This window comes from Cryptotermes secundus, unplaced genomic scaffold (genome assembly GCF_002891405.2).
Source record: "Cryptotermes secundus unplaced genomic scaffold, Csec_1.0 scaffold838, whole genome shotgun sequence".
In the NCBI taxonomy this organism is placed as follows: domain Eukaryota; kingdom Metazoa; phylum Arthropoda; class Insecta; order Blattodea; family Kalotermitidae; genus Cryptotermes; species Cryptotermes secundus.
In genome coordinates this window covers 60,324-88,268 of record NW_019744415.1, presented here as the reverse complement: position 1 = coordinate 88,268, position 27,945 = coordinate 60,324, and the positions used below count along the sequence as shown (strand labels likewise).

The window sequence follows — 27,945 nt, the reverse complement described above, 5'->3', positions numbered from 1 at the left end:
CTGTCTGTCTGTCTGTCCATCCACACACCCACCTATCTATCTACCTGTCCGTCTGTCTGTTTGTCTTTCTATAGCTATACAGCCCTTTGTTGAACCTTGGCCGCTTTTTCACATTCTTAATCCTATATACAGTCGGTAGGACTCTTTGAAAGGGGGATCAGCCCGTCGCAAGGCCGCTGTCTACACACAGAACACGAACAGAATAAACGCACACAGACATCCATGCCTCGAGTGGGAATCCAACCCACGATCCCAGCGTTCAAACGAGCGAAGACAGCTCACGCCTTAGACCGCGCGGCCACTGTGATCGGCTTATTATTATTATTATTATTANAAAAAGGAATTAAATTGCATCATTTCCTGAAACTCTCTGTCTAATCTGACAGACCACTTCCTTTCTATTTTTTTTACGCTTCCCAGCGGAGTCATGTTCAGCTGAGCGTCTGAGCCTCACTATGTACTCCGGTCTTTACATTCGCGCCGCAGGAGCAATCAATGTAAGCAATGACATGTGATGATGCTGAATTGTCTGTTCTATGTTCTCAGCTCTGGAGCTGTTGTCACCCATAAAGTTGGACAGAGAGAAATGTGCATGCTCTTGTATTTAAATGAATAAAGCCTTCTTGAAAACGATGCAGACCTTGTGAAAGTGAGTGCAGTTTCGTTGTTGTCTGAGCTCTTATCAGCTGGTGCAATATTTGTTTAATTTCTGTGTTCTTCGCCATTTCCGGACTTGGAAACTTATTTAACATCCAATAAATTTGGCCTAGCTGAAGAATTTTAACATGTATATATAGTAGGATGTTCCGAGGGAAACTACTGTCTTGAAAAGCAAAGGAAATACCTCTGAAGATCTATATTTTTCAGTTTCATGATCATTTTTAAGACGGTAGGACTCCTTTGAACGAGTGATCAGCTCGTCGCAAGGCCTCTACCTAAACACAGGACAACACAAACAGAGTAAACACATACACATACCAAACATCCATCCACCGCTCGGCTACCGTGACCGGCCCTGAAGATCTATAGAGAATATAAATTTTATTAGAGCTATCACAATTAATCTGGGTGACTGGCAATAATTTGATTGGTGGTTATTTTTATCATCTAGTGGATATTTATTATTATTATTATTATTATTATTATTAGAGGGGGTGGGTTTCCCCATGCACTTAGACCAATTATTGGTCCATTGTGCGTCCCCCTTTAATTTCTACTGTCGCCATACCCTACCGGTACTGGTGCGTGCTATCAGCCCCGTTCAGCCAACGAGGCCGGCCGTCAGTACCTGATATTTCCCCCGTCTACCGAGGCATTGGAAACTACTTGGGCGGGAAACTGTTGCTTAATTTTGCTCAGAGGTCTCCTAGAGACATGAGGATCTTTTACGTGCCGTAAATCTACGACACGGGACCCTCGGCTTAAAGTCCCTCCCGGAGGACTTGTTCCCTGAATTTTTCCGCCCTTAAAAATTCCACGACCTCCGCCGGGTTTGAACCCGCGTACCTTGAGTCATGAGGTGGGAACGTTACCCGTAGGCTACGGAGGCCGCTCATCTAGTCGATAAGTGCATCATAACCTCATCCGCATTTCTGCTGTGGTATCCAAGTAGCGAACGAATTTCGTGATACATGATCTTCATGAAACCTTCTCTGGTTAGGTGTCCTGTCGATCAAGAATCTCCCAAGAAGAGCCTCGTAGCAGCAGCTTCGGGACTTATTATAGACCTAAGAGAATTCATATTTACCCACAAATTTACTAATAAAGCTTTGAGTAAAAATAATATATTTTTAGTAATGTGTTTAGGGTATGCTGCCGCTATACAAACCGTTGTCAACAAAAGTTGTCTCGAAATTCTTAAATCAGAAACGGCTGCACACGAAGTTCAATCACTTAAAAACAGTAAAGTTATCCATGTAACAAGCCATGGAGACCCATAAGGTTGTTAGACACCGAGGAGCACTTGTAACTTGAGCCCATAACGTGTTACTTTCCTATTACTGAATTTTCTTTATATATGACCTACTGATTTAAGCGCACAACAAACTGGTAGAGACGAGTGGATACGATGGTACAGTTCATAGGTGACTTTTCATAGTAACGTTAACATAAAAGTCAAATAGGCCAATTATGTTTTGTGAAGAAATGCTTCTAATAAAAGGGTTGAGCAGCGTTTAATAGGAAGATCATTCAGTGTTCATGAATTTGTTACGGAGTGCTTCTTAATGATTGATATATACTCGTATACACAACACGGTAGCGTAGTTGGTTGAGGCACTATGCTACAAGCCGGAAGGTCGCAGGTTCGATTCCCGACGAGGTCATTGGATTTTTCAGTTGTCCTAACTCTTCCAGCCGCACTGTGATCCTCGGGTCCACACAGCCTCTAACAGAAATGAACACCAAGAATCTTCCTGGGGGTAAGGGGCGGCCGGCGCGTAAAGCTGACAACACCACCGCCATCTGTGAGCCGATTGTCTAGAAAATGTGGGAGCCTGAGCGTGTAACAACCCCATGGGCCTCCATGGCCTGTTAGAGGGATAGTGTTATCTTTTATTTTTATTTGAATCTCTATCATTTAGCTAACGTAACTGATACAGTACAAGAGGCATTAAATTTAATTAACAATTTTATTTAATCGTGTTGTAATTCCTAAATGGAAACGAAAAACAGCGTTTCATACGATATATGACATAAACACCGTCCCAAGTGCAACAATTTATTGTAGTTCTTTTGTCTTGCCCTCTTCTACACTACATGTTTCGGCCGCAAACGGCCATCATCAGGTGTATGCACTTACGTAGCTGTTACACTGCATCTAGTTTAAAATTTAAAACCACGAGTTTTCCCAATTATTCTTTTCGTCGTTACTAACAGGTTTCAATTTATTGGAATCTACTTCGCTGATATCTGTCTGCTTTGTGCAGTATCTTTGTTGCCTACACTCGTCAATTTTGATTATTATGAACTGGCACTTTTAAAATCTTCAGTTCTAATTTAAAAATTCTTTTAAAATTAAAATTCTAAGGGTTACTCGCCCTATGTCTGTAGTGCTGCAGCGGCTACTTCTTGTTTTTAGCACTGTTATCCTGTGTAGGCTCCCTGTGTGCGGCCGCTGCTTATCTTTACTACGTGTCCACTGCAGACATAGGGCGAGTAACCCTGAGAATTTTAATTTTAAAAGAATTTTTAAATTAGAACTGAAGATTTTAAAAGTGCCAGTTCATAATAATCAAAATTGACGAGTGTAGGCAACAAAGATACTGCACAAAGCAGACAGATATCAGCGAAGTAGATTCTAATAAATCGAAACCTGTTAGTAACGACGAAAAGAATAATTGGGAAAACTCGTGGTTTTAAATTTTAAACTGGGTACAGTGTAACAGCTACGTAAGTGCATACACCTGATGATGGCCGTTTGCGGCCGAAACATGTAGTGTAGAAGAGGGCAAGACAAAAGAACTACAATAAATTGTTGCACTTAGGACGGAGTTTATATCATATATCGTATAGAGTGCAACAGGATGCTTAAATATAACAGCGTTTCATACATTGACTGCTGGTATATGTAGAAGGAAAATTTCCACATACGCCTCAGAATACTGGACACGCTGAATAAAAGATATTTTATGCTGGTGAACACTGCAAAACAAAGCAAAATTTGCTTGAGAAATAATGTCCAAACTATCCGTGCCGAATTTCTGCTCTCCTAATTGCTTTGCTGCCGCCCCCCAAATTGCTGTCATGATCTTGTCAGCCCTCTTGAAGGTTTTCGGTGGTGCGGATCATTTTTGACGTCATTCCAAGAGGAGCCTCGTAGATTCTGGTGTAAAGTAATGCACCCACATCTCGTCACAAGTCAGTGTAGCTTCGAAAGTTAATGTCATGAGGACTCATCGTTCTTGCACTTTCTTGGAAAATGAGTTCTCAAAAATAATAGTTTCTACTCCACGGATACTTATGTATGTTACAGATGCAATATCACGCACTGTAATTCGCTTGCTTTCTGAAACCAGGTTTTAGGCATGGCTGAACGTAAGTATGTGGTCTGTTAGCGAGTCCTCGGCCTCCGCAAAGTTTCAACAATCGTACACACTGGTACGTGATCGGGTTTCTTCTCCATATTGTCACTTAGCCTATGTACACTTTCGCCTTCTCTTTTACACGCAATTTCGCGGTACATCGCTGTTGTACACGCGGAATATGATTACCTGACGCCATCTAATACTATTATTATTTTTGTTATTGCTAGGGGGGTGGGACTAAGTCCCTTGTACTGCGGCCACTTCTGGCCTATTGTACCAGCCCCAGATGATAGGTGAGGGTAATTGTGGAGCAATTGGTGGAATGAAGATTGGCAGGGGAAACCGAAGTACTTGGAGAAAACCTGCCCCAGCGCCACTTTGTCCACCACAAATCCCACTTGACGAGAACCGGGATCGAACCCGGGCCGCTGCGGTGAGAAGCCAGCGACTAACCGCTTGAGCTAAGGCGCGGCCTCATCTAATACTAACTCTAATAAACGAAGTAATTCATGTTCATATCCAGTATTTAAGATTTTATGCATCATAGGTTAATGCTGTGTGACTTGAACGCTCTAGCCCCAAAAGCAGAGCTCTTCATATGGGCCCAGAAAACAGAATGACGATTTTTCGAAAACTGCCCTGAACATTAAGTTTAAATTTAATTTATTTATGGGAGGCCATCGCCTTAAATAAAACTATGTCGGTTATATCTGAAAGAAAACGATACGAACACAAGGGGTCCAATTTTTTTGCAATCCTCACATGTCATAGCTTGTATAATTAGCGATCAATAATGGTATACTGAGCAACAATTGATTTCGTCTCCGAGGCAACGTAGACAAGGCAAATCTTATGTGAAAAAGTATGTTCTGTGTCCTTGCAGTAATTTTTATTCCGAAGGCCGTGGTTGGTTTTTGGATGTGTTGAATTCGAAAATGTAGGTCTATTCAAACATTATTTTGTTTGATTATCTTGAAACCCACAATGCTTAAGGAGAATATGATGGACAATATGCGACGAACGAAAATGCGAGTACGTTTTTCTCTCTAGCTTTTGTTCGAAACATTTCTCTCTCCGATGAACATTTAGAGACATGCGCAGAAACGCATGTAAGACTTCGTGTAAAGTCATCGTTAAATAATGTAGAATTCGTCACTCTCACAGCAGCGTCTGTGAGTAGTCCGGTCTTCTGGGATATAACGCCGTATAGTCCGGCGAAAGTCAATCGACGTTTAGGAGGAACATACCGATAAAAATCTTCCATTCAAATGTAAATTGAAGTATTAAAATTTTATAGTTTTATAGAAATCCGTCCAGTGGCTCTCGAATTAAGGAATGCACACTACAGGGACCGGTCAGCAGTATATGCGTTCATTTAGGACATCTCGTGGAAAGAACACATAATTATGTAACGTTACTGTGTCAAACAGGAATGATGCAGTGTAGAAACCTCACCCATTCCCAAGCAGATATTAACTGAAATTACGTAATATGAGTGAGGTATCCATTTCCTTTGTTTCAGGATAATGAGACTGACGGCTTTCTAGTACCATAAGCAAGTGACTAGCAGCATGACAAGTGAGGAAGGACCCGTCAAAATGGCGGCGCAAGAAGACAACGCTGTGAGGATGGCAGGATATCTCGATAAGAGAGGGAAAATGGTGAGTTGCAATATACGTAGTTTCCTGTAAAGAGGTCAGGCATTCTTTTGTACCTGCTGGAAGCCATGGCTGACAGAGAAAGTACGTGTTATTTCAAACGTGTAAAAGGAAACAGAGTTTAAAAATTGTGATGGATAAACAGTGACTAGGTGACAGATGCCGTCAAGTACACGTTTCTCTAAACCCAAGTAGTGACTGTAGCAGAGAAGGTGGTCTTTGAGTGATTCTTCAAACGTAAACATCTACAGTTCGCAGATAGAAAGTTTACAACATTCCATTGTATGTAATACAGGGCGGTCAATTGATCAGTGAACTATTCACTATGTTCCAGAGCCAGTAGCACCAAATTCCAGGAGCGAAACTTGAGAGGTGCTATCGGGGATGGAAAGATGACATTTCCTTATTTTAAAAAATCAAAACAGATGCTAAATTCATGTTGGATTAGCATCTTCTGTCTTCATACTACTTTTCATGAGGTGTTTCATAGCGAAAGATGTGTTTATTGTATAACACAACATAACATTTGTGTGGTTATTCGTGTGTATAGGCCTACAGGCTAGTAACATGTGAAGCAATGAGCGGATTCTCATTGAACCCGGTATGACTAGGCCACTACAACCACTGTACAGTCTAATTTCTCACCAGAAATGATAACAACATGGCTGACATTCGAATAAAGTGGGAGCAACATAGTGCCAGTTAATATATAGTCTTGAAGTCTTTGTGGTAATAGATCTTAAGAATGCAGTCTTTTAGATTATATTTTTGTAGCTTGTAGAAGAATATGGCAGCCGTCAAAATGTGTACTCCTAACTTTCGAATAAACTATGCGGCATTTTAGATGAAAATTGATCATTCTATATGGAACCTGTTCTGTATGTCAACAATAGGTACCGTGACGTTTGAGAAGATGTTCAAATTGTCCGGAGAATTCCCTCAATGCAATGTGAAATAGTGGAAAACAAGAGCTGAGATAGATCACTAAATTATTCATTTGGGTGTATGGTAGCTCACCACAGGGAACGGAGCATTTGAATGAAAATAAGAACCGAAAGTTCTAATTTATATGTAGATTTGAGGGTTACTAAGCATCAGCCATACAATAACTTTTCCATTCACGGAGTAAATAAACTCGGTACAGGGAAAGTTTATGAATATGCACAAGTAATGACGTCATTATAATGTAGGAAAGATTTCTCTGCAATTCCCAAAAGACAGTTTGCTAATTGCATATGCAGTCGGAGTGGTGTTCCTTGATGTTTAGTTACGGGGCGCCACAGTCCGAGCCATTAAGAACATGAGTGGCCTAGTGAAATCTGTTGTCGCTTCCAGATTCCCAGATATAGACGTAGTAGGCCAATGAATGAGGTCAGCTCTTTCTAACGGACCCAACTGAATAGGTGTCCCCCAACCCCTCACATGAAGACGGAAACAGACCTGTTTCCTAGACAGTGTGCAAAATCCAAAAGCTCAATAGCTCTTAGTGCCAAAATTTGTTGTTTAAAATTACGAATTTATTATAACCAGGACCCACAGTTCTCTTCCTTTTTCTGGTGATTAGCATAGGAAAAAATCGTATGCTACTGGGCTCTTTGTTGGAGCTACAGAGGAAGTATGTCCTCTATTTATCCCACCCTCCTGAAGATGGAAGTAGAACCTACGAGTATATTAGGAACGTGAATAACCTTGAATGCTGGGCAACGCCTAAAATAATAGTTTTATCTGGATCACACAATCGTCAAAAACCTTTAAATTTATTCTGTACATTCAAGTTTCGCCACAATGGATGGGCAGTTGCAAGGAAACACAAGGATGCTCCTGTGATACAGATATAGGATGCCACTTCTTGAAAGGCCTCTTAGTAGTCTTGACCAGTTATACTTATGCCTATATTGGCACTATCCTCTCTGCATCCGACACGTTTTTACGTTGCTTCGTACTGTGGTGACATGTACAACAAATTCACTAAAACCGATCACAATTTATACCTTGCCTCCCGCGCTATTACCTTAGTGTGGTGAAGACATTAGCATGCCCTGATCACCTGGAGATTTATGCTAACGGGGGCGTAAGTTCCTGGCAGGATCATCATGATAGACAGGTCCAAGTGTAGGGGCCAGACGAAAGGTAGTCCCTGGTCTTCCGGTTTGGAGTTTGGTTACGAGGCTAATATAACGTCATGTAACTATATACAAGTATGTTAAGAAACATGACGAGAGATTTCAGTTGGAAATTTTGAAAGTAAATCAAAGGTAGAAAATGTTGAAAAGGCTGAGATCATAAAGAATGATTTACGAGAGCTGAAAATGAAGACATGGAGGTTAAAGACAAGCAGTAGAGAGGAGTGGGCATCCGTTGGAAAGAAGGCCAAGGTTCTATAGGAAGGCAGAACCAGGGTGCACTGTAATGTAACCAGATATGTACGCGCATTGATATTCTAGTTACATAACAATATACGTTTCGGGTATAAGTACATGTGTTTAGCGTCCTATCTCTTCATTCATAAGAATAATGTAAATAGATTTCTTTGTATTAGTAGCATGAGTAGCGAAAGTTTCGTAACACAGAGCACCTTTCGGTGAGTGGTTGTTAACTCTTAACTTTACCAAAGAGTGAAAGATCAAGATATACGAGAACAAACAAATAAATTATCGTGTTTCGTCGAACGCAACACAGGGACTGTATAACATTCAATTTGTTTTATTAAAATCACATGTTTCGACCATTTAACTCGTCATCATCCGATGAATACAAACACTTAACAAGTGCTTTATTTGTATTCACTGATGATGACCAGATAAAATGGTCGAAACATGTGATTTTAATAAAACAAATTGAATGTTATACATTCTCTGTGATGCCTTAGGCGGAACAGGATAATTGTTTAGTTTGAATCACGCAACAGGATGCATTCCATAAAGAAACAATAGTAATTTTGCCAGTAGTTTTGTGTGTGTATGTGTGTGTGTGTGTGAAACGTGGTCGCTGATTACGATTAAGGAAATTAGAAAACCGAAATTAACGACCGTGGGGATTCGTTGCCCTGACGACAGGACACCATTTATCCGCAACATTTGGCACTAACTTCTCCGACAAGCGGCGGTCGCTCGGTCGGTTAGTTCGCTTGAGGACAAAAATCACGGAGGTATAACATGGCGAAGAACTTTGCGACTTCCACAGGTCAGCCGGTGTTGTTTGGAGGATGAGTGATGACATGTGCAGCAGATGTCACTAGCGGTCTCAAGACCTTGCGCACCTGCCGTGTATTATCTATTACCTGGGATAGGATTCTGAAACCGATGGCCCTGACTCTACAGAGAAGTGTCTCAAAAATTTTAAAAGCCGGCGAAGGGCGGTGATAGCCCTCAGATCACAATATGAGTGGGAGCCGGTATAGCGCAGTCAGTCTAGCGACTGGCTATGGGCTGGACGGCGGAGGGATCGGATTTCCAGTCTTGGCAGAAGCCAAGATTTTCTTCTCTCCAGGTCGTTCAGGCCGGTTCTGAGGTCCACCCAGCCTTCTATGTAGTGGGTACCTGGGGTGAAGCGACCGGGACGTGAAGCTGAGAACTCGCCTCCAACTAATGCCGAGGTCAAGAATATGTGGATATATACGTACACTCCCCCATGCTTCTTCATAACGTAGTATTTAATTAGAAATTTACTTTCTACCACGACATGAGTAACACTCCTTAACCTGAACCGGTACTACGTGGTATATATTTACTCTACATAAGACACGAACCCTTTTTCCATTTATTTACTGAGTGCTCTTGTTACAGCTATCGACATAGATTATATTTGTACGTAGGACTTTCTTGGACTATCTATTTATCGTGGCTCTACAGCCCTTTTGCTGGACCTTGGTCACTCTTTCAGATATTTAATCCTGTATTCAGTCGGTAGGACTCCTTGAATGGGAGATCAGGCCGTCGCAAGGCCGCTACCTACACACAGAACGACACAAACACAGAATAAACGCAGAAACATATGCATACCTTTATTTGGATTCTAACCCATGATCCCAGCGTTCGAGCGGGCGAAATATTTCATGTCTTCGACCGCGCGGCCACTGTGATCGGCCCCAGTTTTGAATTGCAGGATTCCTTGCCTTGTGCGTCTCTGCTACTACAACCGAGATGGCTGACATAGCGGTAACGTTCTAGACTCGCCCTGGGAGATATCCAGTTCGAATCTCGGCTTGGTTACTAACTACACAAACTAAGGATATTCGTGTGTTTTCTCAGTTTTGCCAAGCGACCGTGCGGATGTTACCGTGAAATAGGTTATGCTTATGACCACCTCGCTCCAAACCACAATCTACTCGTATTTACTTAAAACTACTATTTTTTAATTTAACCATCGGCAGAATTGATTAAACCCATTGCATTTTGGATAATAGTTCTACTTCCGTTGTCGGGTGAACAGGGTGCAAAAATCTGTTTAGTGGACCCTTCGATAAGGCTACCTACAGTTTGGGTGTAGCCCTACCGAAAGAGATTGAAAATAATTTCCAAACCAATTCGGTTTTAACAAATTTGGACGATGACCACATTCCCAGCATTGTCACACCGTCATCAAGAAACGTTATACTTGGCTCATTATAATCTGTCATTCCATGTTATATAACCTGTGTAGTTGAAAAAGCATCATCATATAACCTAAAAATCTATAAGTCTAAATGATGTTAGCAAATTTAGAGTTATGAGGCCTAAAGAGTGTTTCTGAACACTGAAAGGAAGTACTTTAGACTAACAACGATATTATGCATGTGTTCGTCAGGATACACCCTCGTGAACATAAATTTGACCTTGACTTAAATTTCGCTCATTGGTACCAACATATACGCATGAAGTATGTGTTCAAATAGAGTCACGGTTATATCAGCTCTTTCTGAATCATTTCCTTCCTCCACTTCATGGGGAAACATTACATTGTCTTGGTTTTAGAATGAATAAGGCAGCAAAACATTCGTAAATCTGTTCTTCTTTCAAGATAAGCAAGTGTAATAATAATTTGGGAAGTTGATAAGAGAAACGAAAGTGAATTACATGTATGCATTGCTTCCCCATTTGGCAGACTTTCCATGCGATTCCAGTGTATCTGTACTAACGCATTACCAACCAGTTTGGCTCAAGTAATACATTTTCTGACTTTCATCTTGGATGTACCCGGTTTGAATTCCGGCCATGAATTCTACTGTATATATCGATGTTTTCCGAGGTTTTCCTATTTCGTGTCTGGCAAATGTAGGGTTGGTGTCTTAAATTAGGTCACGAGCGTTTTTTCTCATATTGTTTTCATTATTTAATTATTCACTGCTATACATTCATTATATGTTTTGTAGTTCAAATACTGAGTCGTTAAAGACACCCACACAAAACATAATGGCATATTATTTGACGGTATGAGAATTGATTCTTTTCTTTTTAGGCTTGTTCGTAACCCCGTATCAACGTGGGTCCGCTCGTAAGCTGTTAGGAGACATGTTATTAAAATTTGAAGAAACGCAGAGAAAATTTTATTTGGTTATCTTCTCAGAAACATAGAAATTTTATCTTATTTCCTACCTGTGTTAGTTTCTGTTCGAAGTGACTTCCAGCGTTGCCTAAGCAAAATTTTGCTGCTCGGAAGCCGAAATTGTTACCTTCCGCATGCCTTTACGGCTATTCCGTATATGAGCAGCGCCGTCAGTGATTAGCCACAGGACTTCGCCTCTTGTCTGCCGTTTCTCTTAATAATCGAACTCCTTCATGTATTTCCACAAGAAAATGTATGGGGAGTGAGGTTTGGCAAGCACCGCCGTCCTCCACGACCAATTTAGTGATATCCATACTTGCTGCTTGTCGGCCAGTGTGAGGTGGAGGGCTGTTGTTGTGTTGCCACATGTTTAATCTCGTTAGGAGACAAACTTATTCCATAAAAACTAATACATCTCTCTTCAGCAAATGAAGTTAACAGTGTACCGTTAAATGAACCTCAGTAATAAACGAGCCGATCAGTTTATCGTGAATAAGATGATAAACATTTTTTTTTTCGCACCATCAGTTGTTTTATTTAGGTATACTTAATTTACAACAATAGCTCCATAATGGATGTGAACAAAACANAAATATGTTATATCAACATGTGTTTTGAAGAAAGCAGTCTTCTGGGATTTGGCACCGTGTATATGTGGTGTTAACCACATACACGACAAAAGGATGCTCAATAAATACGTAAAATGAAATAAACTAGTCTTAAAACGGTATTTATTAAAAAACCAACCCTTCAACCGATGTTCGATATGTAATTACCAAAACAAAATTAAACACTGTTCACAGAACCCGCCTGATGTTGGAGTTGTGGTAGTTGGGAATGATGAACGTTAAAGAGTGTTTAATTTTGTTTTGGTAATTACATATCGAACATCGGTTGAAGCGCTGGTTTTTAATAAATACCGTTTTAAGACTAGTTTATTTCATTTTACGTATTTATTGAGCATCCTTTTGTCGTGTATTTGGTTAACACCACATATACACGGTGCCAAATCCCAGAAGACTGCTTTCTTCAAAACACATGTTGATATAACATATTTCATTCAAAGCAATCGAATTAGTAATATTCTGATTTTCACCGAACTTTTCGTGAGACATCCTGTTTATTTAGTTTGGCTCTCATTGTAAGCCTTTTCTGTCACCTAGCTCTCGCTTGGTGATTCCACCACTGCATCACACTCAATACAATAAACCCACATGAAGACACCGAACAAGGGACCCTTGACTGTCACAACTACCTTCAGTGTGCGCAATAGTTGACCATCTGCTCCGTTTGTTGTGATGACAAGCACACTGAAACTATATACTTGGGAAAAGCTGTGAAATATATGCAATGTATTGCAACTTTCAACTTTCTAAACGCGATTTTACCTTGATGTATTTATAGTGAACCAGCATTGGCGTAACAAGGTGTGAAATCGTGCACACATCAGATTGTCTACTGGACCTCCAGAATATGAAATAGGTAGTCAGACCGTTCTACACTAAGTTCAGAAGTCTTGCAAGAAAATAGAATGTTACCCGTTGTTTTTAACGTGTTTATGTATAGTTTAATTAACGACAATGCCAGTAACTTGGACCTTTTGGCATAGCTTGATGATGTGACAATGAATGATAAATTAGAAAGATAGGGAAGGTAGGAGTCGTGATCTAATTTAAGGCACTATCCTGACATTGTGTTAGAGGGACTGAGGAAAACCACGAAAATAATCGTGATTGTAGCCAAGACCCTTTCCAAATACAAGTGTCTGATTAATCTTGTTCAGTTGCAACAGTATAAAGCTCATTCTGCGGGAGGGACACAGATTGGAGGTGCTTGAACATACTCGGACGTAAGAGACGCAACAGCGAAAAGAAAAAGAAATGCAAAAGCACTAACTTCATAATTATACTCATTGTTTGGTTACGTTATGATGGCTGACTGGAAGACATTGAGCACAGATCAGGGCCTACAACAAATAAAGGAAAAATCTGGTTGTGAGTCAACTTGAGAGGAGAACACTTATGAGAAATGGATGTAGTACAGAGGGTAATATTAAAATTAATATTAGGGAAATGCTTTGTAAGTATGTGAATTGGGATAAACTGACTGAGGATAGGAGTCAATGGTATATTTTCTCGGTTACATTGGTAATTATTCCAGTTCAATAATGGAAATTTCATCTCCCATGAATATCAATAACTGCTAAGAAATTGCCCAACTTTCTGTTCAAAGGATTACTGTGTTTTTGCACTGGGCAGTTTTGGTGTGAAGTAGACAGCTCACCTCTTACCTAGTGATCTAGTGCCGGGGTTAAGATGCGTGGAGGTATAGACTGTTTAATTAAGCAGATGATGAACTGCGTCCTTCCTTTACCTAAATCCGCAATATTTTGTATTTCATTGACCTGTTGATTGCTTTGATGGTTGGCTGTAAACTTAATATTCTTTCAACAACTTTGTGGGATTTATTTTATTTGGTTTATCATATTGTTTCAGAATTCTGGAGGAAAATTAGCAGATAAAGAGACACACAGTGTTATTTTCACCAGAAATGGTTTTATATATAAACAAGTGTGATGTATGGTATTTGTTACTGTCATCAGAAATTGGTGTCCACTTGGAAGCGGTACTGGTTTGTGCTGAAACATCAGTTACTCCTTTATTACAAGTCCCAGCTGGAATGCCTCAACCTCTCCGCATGTCGTGGTTCCCTCAACATGGGGTTAGCTTCATGCGTCCGCCCTGGGGCCCACAGAGGTCCTCCTGCAAGTGCTACTCAGGGATACACCATAGAAGTAGTTACAAGAACGCAGGTTATTGTACTTGTAAGTTTGAATAGATTTGCAATTCTGGAAGTGAGAATAAGAGAATACATGCAATTTTTAAAATGCAATATTTTTGTGATACCCATTTTCATTAACTTTAAAACAGTGTGGACAATTTAATTTGCAACAACCAAAATATCGCTGAAACTTAATGAAAGAAATAGGTACTCTGCTATGTAGGAAGTTCACAAAAAACTGATGCACATCTTAACGGTGTGTGTGTTTATTTTTTCAGCGAACAAAGGACCGTGGCTTACAGGAGCAATGGTTGAAAGCTCTCCTTGAATCAATGGCCCTTCCCAACATTTCAACCCCAATAAAAACTGGTGGAGGGCCAATTCACTTCCGATATTCCATGGACAATCTGCCCGTAGTTGAAGAGGTATATACTTGTAACATTTTTCTTAAAGTAACAGAGCTATATTTTAATCCAATTTGAAAAACTTGTTCCCAGGAGTCTTAGTTTTATGTAGGCTCCCTATCAGTTGATGCTGAGAATGTAGATTTATTCATTGTTATAAAATGAACATGCACTTCATTAAGGGAAGCTGCATTCACACTGGAGCATAAAACTACAACAGAAGCCAATAGGTCTCTTAACTATAAATATTTTCCCATCAAAGAACACTCTAAAGTTAGAGTTGAAGTTATTCTAAACAAAGATCTTTATTAATTTGACCGCAGTGAATACACAACAGTGTATCATGAGCTAGCAGTCATTCAGGGGGTCAAGATATTTCCCACCAACTAATCAATCATCATGTTCATCTAACGCAACATTGAGAATGTACAAGCTAGCCTAGTTAGGATAGCAAACAGCCATCAATCCATAAGTAGAAGAGCAATCTCTTCATTAAGCGCATAACAATAGCTAATACATCAAAATTAGCGATGTATGTTGCAAACTACATCATTCCAGATTCCTAAGTCACACATTATCACATTTGCCACCCAAAACCCAGCAACAAGTGGAATAAGGTGTCATACCCTTGTAGCTCCAGACTCATTTACCCTATTTCATTCCAGGGTTGTTCAATTTTACTTTATCCAAATACTAACTTCATTCATATGTAGATTTTACTTATGCAAATACTGTCATCAAACAAAAATCATTGAAAATATCGGCCATATGAGAGGTAAAGGGTTTTGCAGTTCAATAGAGCACTTGATAAGCATTTGTATTCACCTGATGATGACAAGATAAAATGGTCAAAATATGTTGTGATTTTAATAAAACAAATTTAATCTTATACATTCTCTGTGTTAAATTACATGGTAAATCATTTTGAATTGTTTCATTTTTGGTCCGTTACACTATCAGTCACAAAGTTAATAAAATGTCCGTCGAGTGTAACAATTTGTAGGTCACTTCTTTATCACTTCTGCCTTACATGTTTCGGTTTGACACAACCATCATCAGAGGCACTTACTACAATTATGAAACCACTGTCGTTGTTTATGATGTACACAGTTATGTTTGTTGTGTGGACACTGCTACGATATGTCGACGTGTAAAAGCACAACACTTGCTAGGATAGTTGAGTGAACTATCAATTCTCACCTTCCATCTGAAACTGCCCTCAAGTTAAAACGCCAATGTTAAAATATTTAAATATTTAAAAAAATTTTAAAATTTTTTTTTAAAACATTTGATGTAAAATGTTAAGCTCCTCCTTGTTAATTCATCCCGAAGATGGGAGATGTCAGCTTGAGGTTGTATGGCTTATGGTTAGATGTTTCCTATGTGCTGTGTGTTGTGTAAGTGATAAAGAAGTGACCTACAAATTGTTACACTCGACGGACTTTTTATTAACTTTGTGGTAAATCATAATTAAGTAGTTTCATCATGCAACAGGATATATTCCATAAAGATATTTCTCACCATTCATACAACCTGAAGATTCACTACCATGTTCTTAAGATTTTAATCGTTTCTTGCATCCTGTTGTGTGTTTAATTAATAGTAGAGTGAATTTACCGACTACACAACACGTTTTTTTTATTATCACTACATGTTTCGACCTCAAGAGGTCATCCTCGGGTGTATGAACATGTATGTATAATGTATGTATGTGTATGTATAATTACACGCAGTCACATTCACTTTTCACTCATTCGACCCTGTATCTTATCCAGATTTACGCTCCCTAATATATCGAGTTCTTTTTATAAAACACAGGTTAAAATTATTAATTTAATTTAATTATCTTAACTTAACAACTAAATTATAATAATAATTTTAACCTGTGTTTTATAAAAAGAACTCGATATATTAGGGAGCGTAAATCTGGATAAGATACAGGGTCGAATGAGTGAAAAGTGAATGTGACCGCGTGTAATTATACAGCCGTGTTCATACACCTGAGGATGACCTCTTGAGGTCGAAACATGTAGTGATAATAAAAAACGTGTTGTGTAGTTGGTAAATTCACTCTACTATTAATGTTCTTAAGAGCTTGCTGTTAATCCCTATCATTAGCTAGATAACTCTAGTCCACACTATCACACTCTATTTCTTTAAAATCCAATTCAATATTATCCCATTCATTACTAGATCTTCCAAGTGGTCTCTTCTTTCAACTGTTCCAATTAAAATTCTGCATGCATATAATATTTTTCCAATGTTGACTGTGTCCCACTTATCTGATCCTCCTTGATTTGATCATCTAATACTAATTGATGAAGGATACAAATTATGAGACTGTTCACTGTCATGCTGTTGCTTCCGCCTTAGATCCAAATATTTTCCTGAGCACTGTGTACTCAAACATTCTCAATTTATTTGTGAGTGTTTATACTCCTACAGCACACATTGATTCTGTTGTGTAATAAGTGATTGCATTGAACATAGAGACAGATCAATCAGTTTATTATATTAAAATGTTACATGCTTTGGTCATGGTTGACCATCCTCATGTGCATACATATTTGATCATAAATATATTACACTATATTAATTTCAGCTCAAGAGGGTGAAGGTTATTGTTAACTGAAAAAGCATAAGCCATGGTTTGATGAAGGATGCTCAAAATTATTAGAACAAAGAAAACAAGCCAAATTACAGTGGTTACAGGATCCAAGCAAAATAAATGGGGATAATCTGAACAATATAAGATGTGAAACCAGCAGGCATTTCAGGAACAAAAAGAGGGAATATCTGAAAGACAAATTTGACGAGTTTGAAGCGAACAATAAGAACAAGAACATTAGAGACCTGTAACAAGGAATAAATAAATTTAAGAGAGGTTACCAATCTAGAAGTAACTTAGTGAAGAATGAGATGGTGATGTGCTTGCAGATTTGCACAACATTTTGAATAAAAAAGGTAAAGCTATCCTTGTAAAGGACCATGGAGGCCCATAGGGTTGTGAGACGTTGAGGGTCCCACATTATCTAGACAGTCGGCTCACAGATGGTGGTAAGTTTTTCAGATTTATGTGCCGGCCACCCTCTACTCCCGAAGAAGATTCCCTGTACTCATTTCTCTAAGAACTACTTTCCTCAGTTTTAGCAGCTCACTGTGCTTAGCCACTCATTGGGTGACAACTCTTAACAGTTTTTTTTGGTTGAGTAGCCACCGTTGATGAAGTTTCTTCTAACTGGCCTCTTCTTTTTACTCAATCCTGGTCCTTTTGTTGAGCGCCATGTGATCTTAAAACCATGTTGAAATACAGGGTGGGCCAGACTCAATTAGGCAGTTTTTGATCATTAATAACTAACCAATCCAACAACACATGGGATAATAGGAAAGTACCTTTTGTTGACGATAGATGGCAGCATCATACGGTATGCTGTGAACAAGGTCAATACTCTGCCTACTTAGTGCGCATCGAGGAAATGTCATGGCCGGTAGACGGTTGTCTATCGAGCAGCGTGTAAAATGTGTGCGCCTTTTCTCAGTTACTAACAATGCATCAGAAGTCCAGCAGTCCACAGGGACACAATCGTCTGAATAAACAAGCAGTTTAATGAAACTGCCAGTGCTTTGAATCCCAAGTATCCTGGTCAGCCGAGAACTGTCCGAACTGCTGACACACAAGCACGTGTTGCTGCGGAACTGGCATCATCTCCTCAGAAATCGAAGTCTACCCACCGTTTGTCGGCCCTACTGGACATTTCGAGGACAAGTTTGTGGAGAGTTTTGAGTGACATGAAGCTGACGCCATACCATCCACGGCTTATTCATGTTCTTAACTAGGACGACTTCAACAGGTGACTTGAGTTCGCCAAGTTGATGCTGACCAAGTTTTAGGAGGACTCTGACCTTATCCAGAAAACTGTCTGGACTGATGAGGCCAAATTTCACACATCAGGATCGGTCAACAGACACAATTGCGTGTTTTGGCGGCCAGAGAACCCCAGTGCCACCATTGAATATGATTTCCAGTCCCCAGGAGTGATGGTGTGGGGCGATATGATATACGAAGGACAGATTGGCCTGTTCTTCCTTGAAGGTTGCGTCATGGGGGAACCTACCTAAAGTTGCTGAGGGAAAGTGTCATCCCAGAACTTCAGAGGAGAGAGAGAACTTTGATGAACTGTGGTGGCAGCAAGATGGGGCCCCACCACACTTCGCCAATATTGTTCGGGCGTTCTTGCATGAAGTTTTTCCTCAACGCTGGATTGGCCATCGAGGGCCCGTGGAGTGGCCAGCCCGATCACCCGACATCACCCCACCAGACTTTTTCCTTTGGGGTTACCTCAAAGACAAGGTGTACCCTAATCCCATTGACAGTGTGAAACATCTGCGTGAGGTGATTGTTCAGGAGTTCAATAAAGTTCCGGTGAATATGTGTAGAAAGGCATGTGAAAATGTTGCTTTGCATCTGCAAGCCTGTGTTGACTTAGGTGGTGCCCAGGTTGAGCAGCATGTTGAAAATCGATGACTTATGTGTGTGCGATTCCATTTTTGTAACCATTGCAATTGTTAACATCTATATAAATAAAAATAACATCTAATCAAAAACTGCCTAATTGAGTCTGGCCCACTCTGTATAAGGAGTGATGTGGATGGAAAGAGAGATTTGTGTGAGCATGAGGATTCTGCTCAAGGCTTAATGGGCCTTGCTCTAACAAGAGAGGGTTGCTTGAAGAAGTCACTTGACCACACTCTTACTAGTGAAACGATGAACTTAATTTATGTTTAACAGCACTACACGATATTATACAGTCAATCTTTTTTTGCTGATGTAACTACACTAGCACACAACTCTACACAACACCCAGCGATGCAGTACAATGGTTACGATGAATACAATGAATACTATGATTATACACTCACTCACTGATCTGCGTCATCCAAAATCAGCCTTTAAATACTCTTGGATGATGTAATACTTCCAGAATCTTCCACATCGAGATTTTGATTGAAGCTTCCACACTGTTCTACAAATTGAGATTGTCTGGAAGTTTATTTAAATGGGTTGATTGGAGGAGTAATTGATACACATACTATGCCAGCTATCATGGGATTGTCTCAAGTTGCAGTAGTCCTTATCTAAGCATTAACAGAGTCTCCAATTGATGCAAGTAAGGAGGTTGGTCTAGAAGTAAACAGGGATAACTAAGTATAGGTTGCTGTCACATTTCCAGCAAGCAGGGCAAAATTATTACATAAAGATAGGTAGTAGATGCTTTGAGAATGTGGCATAGTTCAAATTTTTGAGAACACCAGTAACAAACCAAAATTTGATTGAGGAGGACTTAAGGAGGAAATTAATGTGGGTAATGCTTGCTACTATTTTGGCCAGAACTTTCTGCCTTCTCTTCTATTGTCTAAAACATTAAAGTTAGAATATACAAAAGTATATATTTTCCTGTGGTTCTGTGTGGTTGTCGAACTTGGCTTTTGACATTAAGGGAGGAACATACAAGTAGGCTGGGTGTGTTTGAGAACAAGGTGCTGAGGAGAATATTTGGACCGAATAGAGATGAAGTGATGGGAGGTTGGAGAAAACTGCACAATGAGGAACATCATAATTTGTATTCTTTGTCAAGTATAATTAGAATACTCAAGTCACAGAGGATGAGATGGACAGGGCATGTAGCACGAATGACGGCAAGATGAATGCATGTAGGATATTGGTGGGAAAGCCAGAAGGAAAGAGACTACTAGGAAGATCAAGATTAGGATGGTGGAGAATATTAAAATGGATCTGAGAGAGATAGGTTGGGGTGGTATGGACTGGATTGATCTGGCTCAAAGTAGAGATCAGTGGACAGCTCTTGTGAACATGGTAACGAACTTTCGGGCTCCATAGAATTCTGGGAAGTTCATGAGTAGCTGCACAACTGGTGGCTTCTCAAGAAGGGCTCAGTTTCGTGAAGTTAGTTAGATAGTTACTTAGTTTCAATGTGCTATATTGCTGAATAAGTAATCAAAATGGACCTATTTTATTCATATAGTTAAAAGATTTCAAAGCATGCATGTAAGGGCATGAAAATTATAAATTGTGAAATGTGTGTATATAAAACGTTATGACTATATAACATATAAAACGTGACTTTATTGATTGCTAAATGGCTTATGTGTTTGTTTTCTGTGGATTTACATATTATATTTATAGAAGTATATTATATGTGGTATGTCACTACCACTATAGGGTGTTTGGAATATCTTCATATTTTCTTCTCTATGTCCAGTTGATATACTCATATATCTGTAATGTAGAAAAGACAGCTCTCGATCTATTCTTAACTTTATTCTTTCTGGTCCACCATGCTATTTAAATTTTATAAAATGATTTGACAACACCGTTCAGTATGACTTAGTATATATTTGTTTATATAGTGCCTTTACATATTTCGGTCATTTTGACCATCTTGAACATGCTGAGGAACTACTGTTACATAGATTGTAATATAAGTACATATGCTGAAAGTTTTGTATAAAAGATTTTTTATTAAAATGTGTTTGAGTTAATAATATTATTATTAATTATTATATTATTAATTTTCTTAATATTTAAAACCTTGAACCGCTGAGGTTTGTGTCTTTGTGCCTCTTCTGTCAANTCTGTCAAAACAGGAGATTGTGGTGTTATTTGACATCCTCTGAGGTCCAGGCAGCGTTAGTTCCATACCTTTTTTGTATGGTTCATTAAGAATCTGCAATTATGAAATGGGTATTTTTATATAAAAGTGTATGTACTTAATATTTCTTTGACTCCAATTTTTGTTTGAGTTGTATCTTGTGTGTTCCCCAGTATACAACAAAAGGAGAAACAACTCGACAATAACACAGTTAGGAACACACAAGATACAGCTCAAATAAAAATTGGAGTCAAAGAAATATTAAGTACATACACTTTTATATAAAAATACCCATTTCATGATTGCAGATCCTTAATGAACCATACAAAAAAGGTATGGAACTAACGCTGCCTGGACCTCAGAGGATGTCAAATAACACCACAATCTCCTGTTTTGACAGAAGAGGCACACAGACACAAACCTCAGTGGTTCAGATTTTTAAATATTAAGAACTTTATTAATACATTTTAACTGAAACACATTTTAATAAAAATTCTTTTATACAGAACATTAAGCATGTATTATAATCTATGTAATAGTAGTTCCTTAGCATGTTCTTATTGTATTCTGAAGATGGCCACAACTGATCGAATCATGTAAAGGCACTATATATACAAATACAGTATATACTAAATCACACTGGATGGTGTTGTCAAATCAATTTATAATAACTCTCAATCTATGTTCTTCCATTAATATGAGAGAGCAAGATGAACATGCACGTGAAACAATAGGCAAAATTATAATTTTACAAATTTTAATCTTCAATTTTATAAATAGGAAATGGGAAGAAGAAATATTCTGTGCTGAATGGTATCAGAATTCAATCTGCTCTTCTTAAAAATGTGGTTGTGTCTTGCATTCTGACGAACAGAAATGAACACATAACTTCTATTTTTTACAATTCTTCATTAATTCCAAGGATGTTTGCCCTTGTGGACGTACATACTTGGAGAAAATTGTTTGTTTAGATGTTATGTTTTAAAAAGTTGTGTACGACAGCTTTTGTTTGTAAAAAGTAGTGTGTTAGTTTTTGTAATATGGCAGCCATTTTATTCAATTTTCAAATAAATGTATGCATGCCATTTATAATAAAAACTCCATGGCTTTAGTCCGCAAGTGAACTATACCGACCGAGTGACCGCTGCTCGTCGGTGAAGTTAGTGCCGACTTTACAATATTAATTAATCACAACCATTAAAGTGGACTGTTTCTTATTCACATTACTAGAATGTTTGGGTAGTTCTATACATTCATTGTATTTATATATTACAGCTAGAGACAGAAGAGAAACAGAAAACTTTACCCCACCTAACCACGCTCACACGTCATGACAGCGTGCTTGGGCATATTAAACGAATCAGTGGTCATTCATATGGGGGAAGTCTGGATACAATCCTGAAACATCAACCCATGATTCATGTGCAGCCACAGCGATCCCCACAGCAGCCAAAAATCCCACGAATCCGAGCTGTAGACAGAATGTTAGGTTTACAGTATTTAAAAAACTATGAAAGAAAAGCATCTTTGACAAATGATGTGGCAAATGAAGAACAATGCTTGCGTGACTCTACATATTTATTTTCAAAGGAAAAAATTTCGAAACAAAGTGGAGGACAAGAAATAAAATACAATGATGTTGCAGTAGACAGACTTATGGACACATCATCCGACTCGGAAGAAATGAGGAAGAACAACTGTAAGATAAGAGACGATCAAAGAAACCAAGAAGCTAAACTATCAATTGTTTCAAAGGAAGAAAATCAAAATCACGAAAAATTCAGTATGATAAGCACAGAAGAAGCAAGGAAATATACTATTAATTTCCTGGAGAACCAGAGATATTTATCTTCCTTGGAAAATGAAGTAGATATTATCGTTGAAAACAAACTCTATGAGACAACTAAGGAGGCAGAGTGTGATAATGATGAACATGAAACTGAAAACAAATTCTATGAAAAAGTCAAGCATGGTGAAGAAGGCAAACAGTATGATTCTGAAGAAGAAATTTGTAGCTTTGCACAAGTACACAATGTTCCTGAAGATGAAAAAATGTATGCAGTTGTGTCAGTTGACACAAATGGAATGAAAGAAGTCCAGAGAAATGAGGGAGATTCAGAAGATAACGGGGAGTATGATTACTACTCTAGCTATACTAGAGTTTCACCGGTGCATTCGCTGTCAGAGCAGCTCAACAGGACCACTCTAGAACCTGATTTACCACCTCGACCATCAGTGGGTACTGGTGATTCATCTAAAAATCAACATATACAGCAAACCTCTAAAGCTGAGGATGAAGAAGCAGATTATAGTGAATATTATGAAAGCACTGATAGTTATAATGCCGGGATTTCTCCCTCACAGTTGTTATCATCAGGTGGAGAAAGCTCAACCTCTGAGAAAAAGAGATCAACATTACATGGCATTAAACTGAAGAAAAAGAAGTCTTCAAGAAAGGAAACGGTTGCTTCAGAGGATTGGAGTAGTAACAGTAAGAAAAAACACAGAATGAGTTTCCTACGCCGTATGTTGAAGCATTATCATAAGAAGTCACAATCTAATTTCGAGACTGTGGTAATTTCTGTTGACCGTGAAGATAGTGATGAGCCTGAGTATGAAACAGTTGATTATTCAGCTCCAACTTTGAAAAGTGAAGGTACTGAGGAGAAGTTACAAGATCCTGTGCCTAGAAGCAACAACATTGAAATTCCTGACAAAGAAGTACGTAAGAAGAAGCTGTTTGGAAAACAGAATCTCCTGAGAAAAGAAACAATGCTTGAGTTGAAAATGAAACTAAAGAGTCGTGATTGTGCAGTGGAGACTGCTCCAACTGCTCCTGCCAATGAGGTGAGCATCTTCAGTTACACTCTATTTAGTATTTGTTCCTTTTGAGACACAGAAATTCTTGCTATGATGAATTTAAAAATATGCATAATTCTTGCATTAAGGTATTCTTGAAAGCAAAGCACACTTACTACAATCTTTTGTGCTTCTGATGTCTATATTTAGAATCTGTTTAACAAACTGCAGCCTAATATTCATACAGAATCTTTCCAAGTACCATTAAGCAATGATTTGAATATATTAAATATTAGTCCACTCATACACAACATATATATAAAATATGTTTTTATAAATTAAGAATGTTTGCTGGTACTATGAAAAATGAATTCAAATATCACTAAATTAATGTGTATTTCTCTTACTGAGCCATTTTCCTGTAAACAGGCTATCTATATATAGATCATTAGACATATGAAATATCAAATTATCCATTACTAATGAAACAGTAATTTAAATATTTCTTTTCCATATTGGACATACATTACACATGTTTATGAGACTTATACATACATACACATGTTTTGTGCACACCACCCACCCATATGCACATGCATAATACTTGTATAATAAGCAAAACTAAATGTTACATAGGCAGACTTGTGAGTGATTCTAGCGAAACTGAATCCTCATTCTGCCATCCAGTTCTGTTTAGTACAGCAGGACTCATAACATTGTACTCTCTTAGTTTCACTGATATCAACATAAAAATTCACATTTGTCCTTCTAAGTTGCTTTTGTTTTGCTGCAGATCTTAGACCGTGAGAAAAGAAGAAATTGAGGTGTCACCTTAGTACTTATTAATAAATACTCGTATTTTTAAGTGCTGTTCTGATACTTGCCTCAGAAACTTTGAAAATGCAGGGAGCCACCTCCATGACAAATCTGTAAATGACAATAGATGTGTCGATCATTTATATAAGTAATTTTATGCCACTGAATTAATGTTGCAGACAAGATCTGATATTTAAATAACTGGACTGTATCTTAAAATAATGTGTATAAAGGATGTAAATAAATTATGTTACAGAACTCTGTCGTAGATAGATGGGTTCAATGTGATCATATTTTGTTAATAACCCATGTCCAGAAATGCTTTGTTTACACACTAGGGCCTCTGAAATATGAAGGAAGACGCCCTCACCTCTTACCTCTGCAGCTTACTAGTGATATTTACCTAATATTTCTCCAAGAGACCTTACCCAAGGTGCTGAAATTAGTGCCTTTGGAAGCCCGTTGTGAAATGTGGTTCCAGCATGATGGTGCCCCAACACAGTGCACTAATGTCATCTGTGAGTATTTGGATGAAGCTTTTGGCAAAAGATGGATTGGACATGGAGGCCCAACCACCTGGCCCCCTCACTCCCCTGACTTGACTCCACTGGATTTCTTTCTGTGGGGGCACTTGTAAAGCCTGGCGCACAAGACTCCAGTGGAAACACAACATGATCTTGTGGCAAGAAATGCAGCAGCAGCTGGAACCATCAGGGCAATGCCAAGAATCTTTCAATGAGCTCAGCATAACATAGCCAGGCAGTGCAGAAGATGCAATGAAGTTAGTAGCCACAATTTTGAGCAACTTTTATAATGTAAAATAGTGATAACATCCCCTAAAACTTATGCCTCCTTATGGAAAATTTTCTGACCCTTAGTGTCAAAAGGAAGCGTTTCTGGACTTGAGTGTATTAACAAAATATTATCAGATTGAACTCATCTCTCTACCACAGAGCATTGTAACATATATTTATTTACACTCTGTATATACTATCTTTAATTGTCACTGCATGTGGTCACCTCCTAAGTAACCACTTTATGATATTATATATATTGTAAAACCTCTGCCACGTTTGGAAATACTGCTGGAAATAATTTTCTGAAAGACCTTGCAGTATTTTTGTCACATATCTCAGAATATATTCAAGTGCTGTAGAATAAAGTATTGTTAGGAAGAATTTTAGTTACAAGAATATGAACAAGCCATATAAGTACATTTCAGACAAGTATGATCGTTGTCTGAACACCAATATTCTTTTCTTAGAAAAAATAATTTTACCAAAAACATAGTTGTAACTTCTCAATGGATTTTGATGAATTTTGTATTTGTGAGTTATATATTGAAAATTGTTAGGCAACAATTCTGTCATTCCACAGTGAACTTCTGTAATCACAGCTTAGAATGAAGTTAAAATGAGAATTTTCCAAATCCCACCCATCCCAGAAACAAATTGCCCAAAGTCCTGTAGGTGAGTATCGTGTATCTGTAATTTTTCAAATTCTGCTTCAATTTATTTCTTCTTTCCTCTGCATAAATATAATGAGTGTAGTTTAATATGTTGATATATATTATTTCACAGGACAATCAGGGGTATGAATGTATTTCACCAGATGATCTGCCAGACAGGAAGCCTATTCTTACTCCAAGATCTCGCAAGCGAAATTTGAATCAAGATAAAAAAGGTCAAGTGAAAGACAGTGCTGGTCCCCTTCCCTCTTTCCATGAGAATATATCCTTGAAACCAATCATTCTTAATAATTTATTAGTATTCTATAATTTTCATATGCAATGTTTCTCATTTTTTACCATCAACCATCAACGATAGTTTGGAAGCTATATATTGATTGATTATAAATTGATTAATTTCATAATTTTGTAACCTGTGTAACATGAGGCCGTAAGTTTTAGGAAACTTGTCTAGCATTTCTGAGAGTAATAGTTTTGAATTGACAGTACTTGTAAGTCTGTATTGAGCACATCCTTTCATGAGAAGTTAATACAACACTGTAACATCTGTCTCATGTGCTAGCTAGAGTGATAAGATATGACTGAATTCCTGAATATATCATAATTCTTAGAACACCGTGACAGTTAACAAAATGTTGTGCATGGAACACAGAAAACTACTACAATTTGTAGTAGGTGGTTATATATACATTTTATTCTCATAATCACAGAAAAGACAATACTTCAGAATTCATACAGAAGCAATTTTATGTCAGTACCAGTGATTGCTCTGTGGGAACATCTCACATATTATCACGCATTTCTGCAACGCTTGCTATTCAGCTCACTTTTCACCATCACACGCGCTAACCAATCACATTCTGAGTCTGAGTCTGAGTCACGTTGCAACTGACGGTCAGTCAGTCTGTCTGTCTTGGTGTCGAGCCCCAGCTGGGGCTCATGACCAGATATTTCTTTTGAATGAAAGTTACTGTCTTGTCCATGTGTAGCGCCCTCTCTGACGAGAGGTCGGGTCTGTCATTTGTCAGTCAGTCTGTAGTACTAAGTCCACTGTCTGTATTTACACATATTAATAATACACTTATTTCTTATTTAAATGTACATATATACACGGCCTCCGTCAGTCCAGGCTAGGTACAGCAGATTATGCCCTTTTTATATATATATAAATATCCTAGTAGTATTAGCTACCACGGCAGTCTAGTCACTTGAACGGTCGTATGCCTGACCGCCGCCAAGTTTAAGCCTCTTATACTTTCTGTGTCGGGCTTCGCCTTGTCCGATGTTGCGAACATTCTCATTATCATGATTTTGTATGACTTCTGCTTGTTGCCTGCATAATTTTGTTATGTAATCATATACGTACGGGATTTTGAATGCCATGTGCAAATCGCGGACCGGTGTGCGCCTTGGAAAATTGCCAATCGTGCGGAGAACCTTGTTTTGCAGGCGCTGCAATTTCACTAGATGAGTGTCTGCCGCAAACTCCCAGGCGGGACTAGCATAAGTCATTACGGATCTAATAAGAGCTTTATGGAGGGTCAGTTTAATGTTAGCGCTCAATCGCTCACTTTTGAATAGGGAATACACTCTAATGAATGTTCTAAAGGCCTTGGCTTCGATCATTTCTATGTGTAATCTCCAAGTCACTTTCTTATCGAAGATTACACCTAGATATTTTGCACTATTTACAAATGGAATGTTTCTTCCGTTTAGAGTAAGACAAGACTCAGGCGGTCGACGACCACGAGAGAAGTAGACCCCAAGAGTCTTATCTCCATTAATTTTTATATTCCATCG

General features: G+C 38.5%; 1 protein-coding gene across 4 annotated transcripts in view; it reads left to right on the top strand.

Moving 5' to 3' along the window:
• LOC111874754 overlaps window positions 1-27,945 on the top strand; it is a 65,962-nt gene that overhangs the window by 17,307 nt on the left and 20,710 nt on the right. For 3 of the 4 annotated variants that reach the window (XM_023870508.2, XM_023870511.2, XM_023870510.2), the window contains exons 2-6: window positions 5,548-5,686; window positions 13,809-14,030; window positions 14,266-14,412; window positions 22,338-23,909; window positions 26,258-26,360. In XM_023870508.2, coding sequence (XP_023726276.1) covers window positions 5,597-5,686; window positions 13,809-14,030; window positions 14,266-14,412; window positions 22,338-23,909; window positions 26,258-26,360 — 2,134 coding nt within the window. In that variant the 5' untranslated portion in view covers window positions 5,548-5,596. Of the gene's footprint in view, window positions 1-5,210; window positions 5,296-5,547; window positions 5,687-13,808; window positions 14,031-14,265; window positions 14,413-22,337; window positions 23,910-26,257; window positions 26,361-27,945 lie in introns of those variants that run through there. The other variant, XM_023870509.2, reaches the window with a different exon arrangement.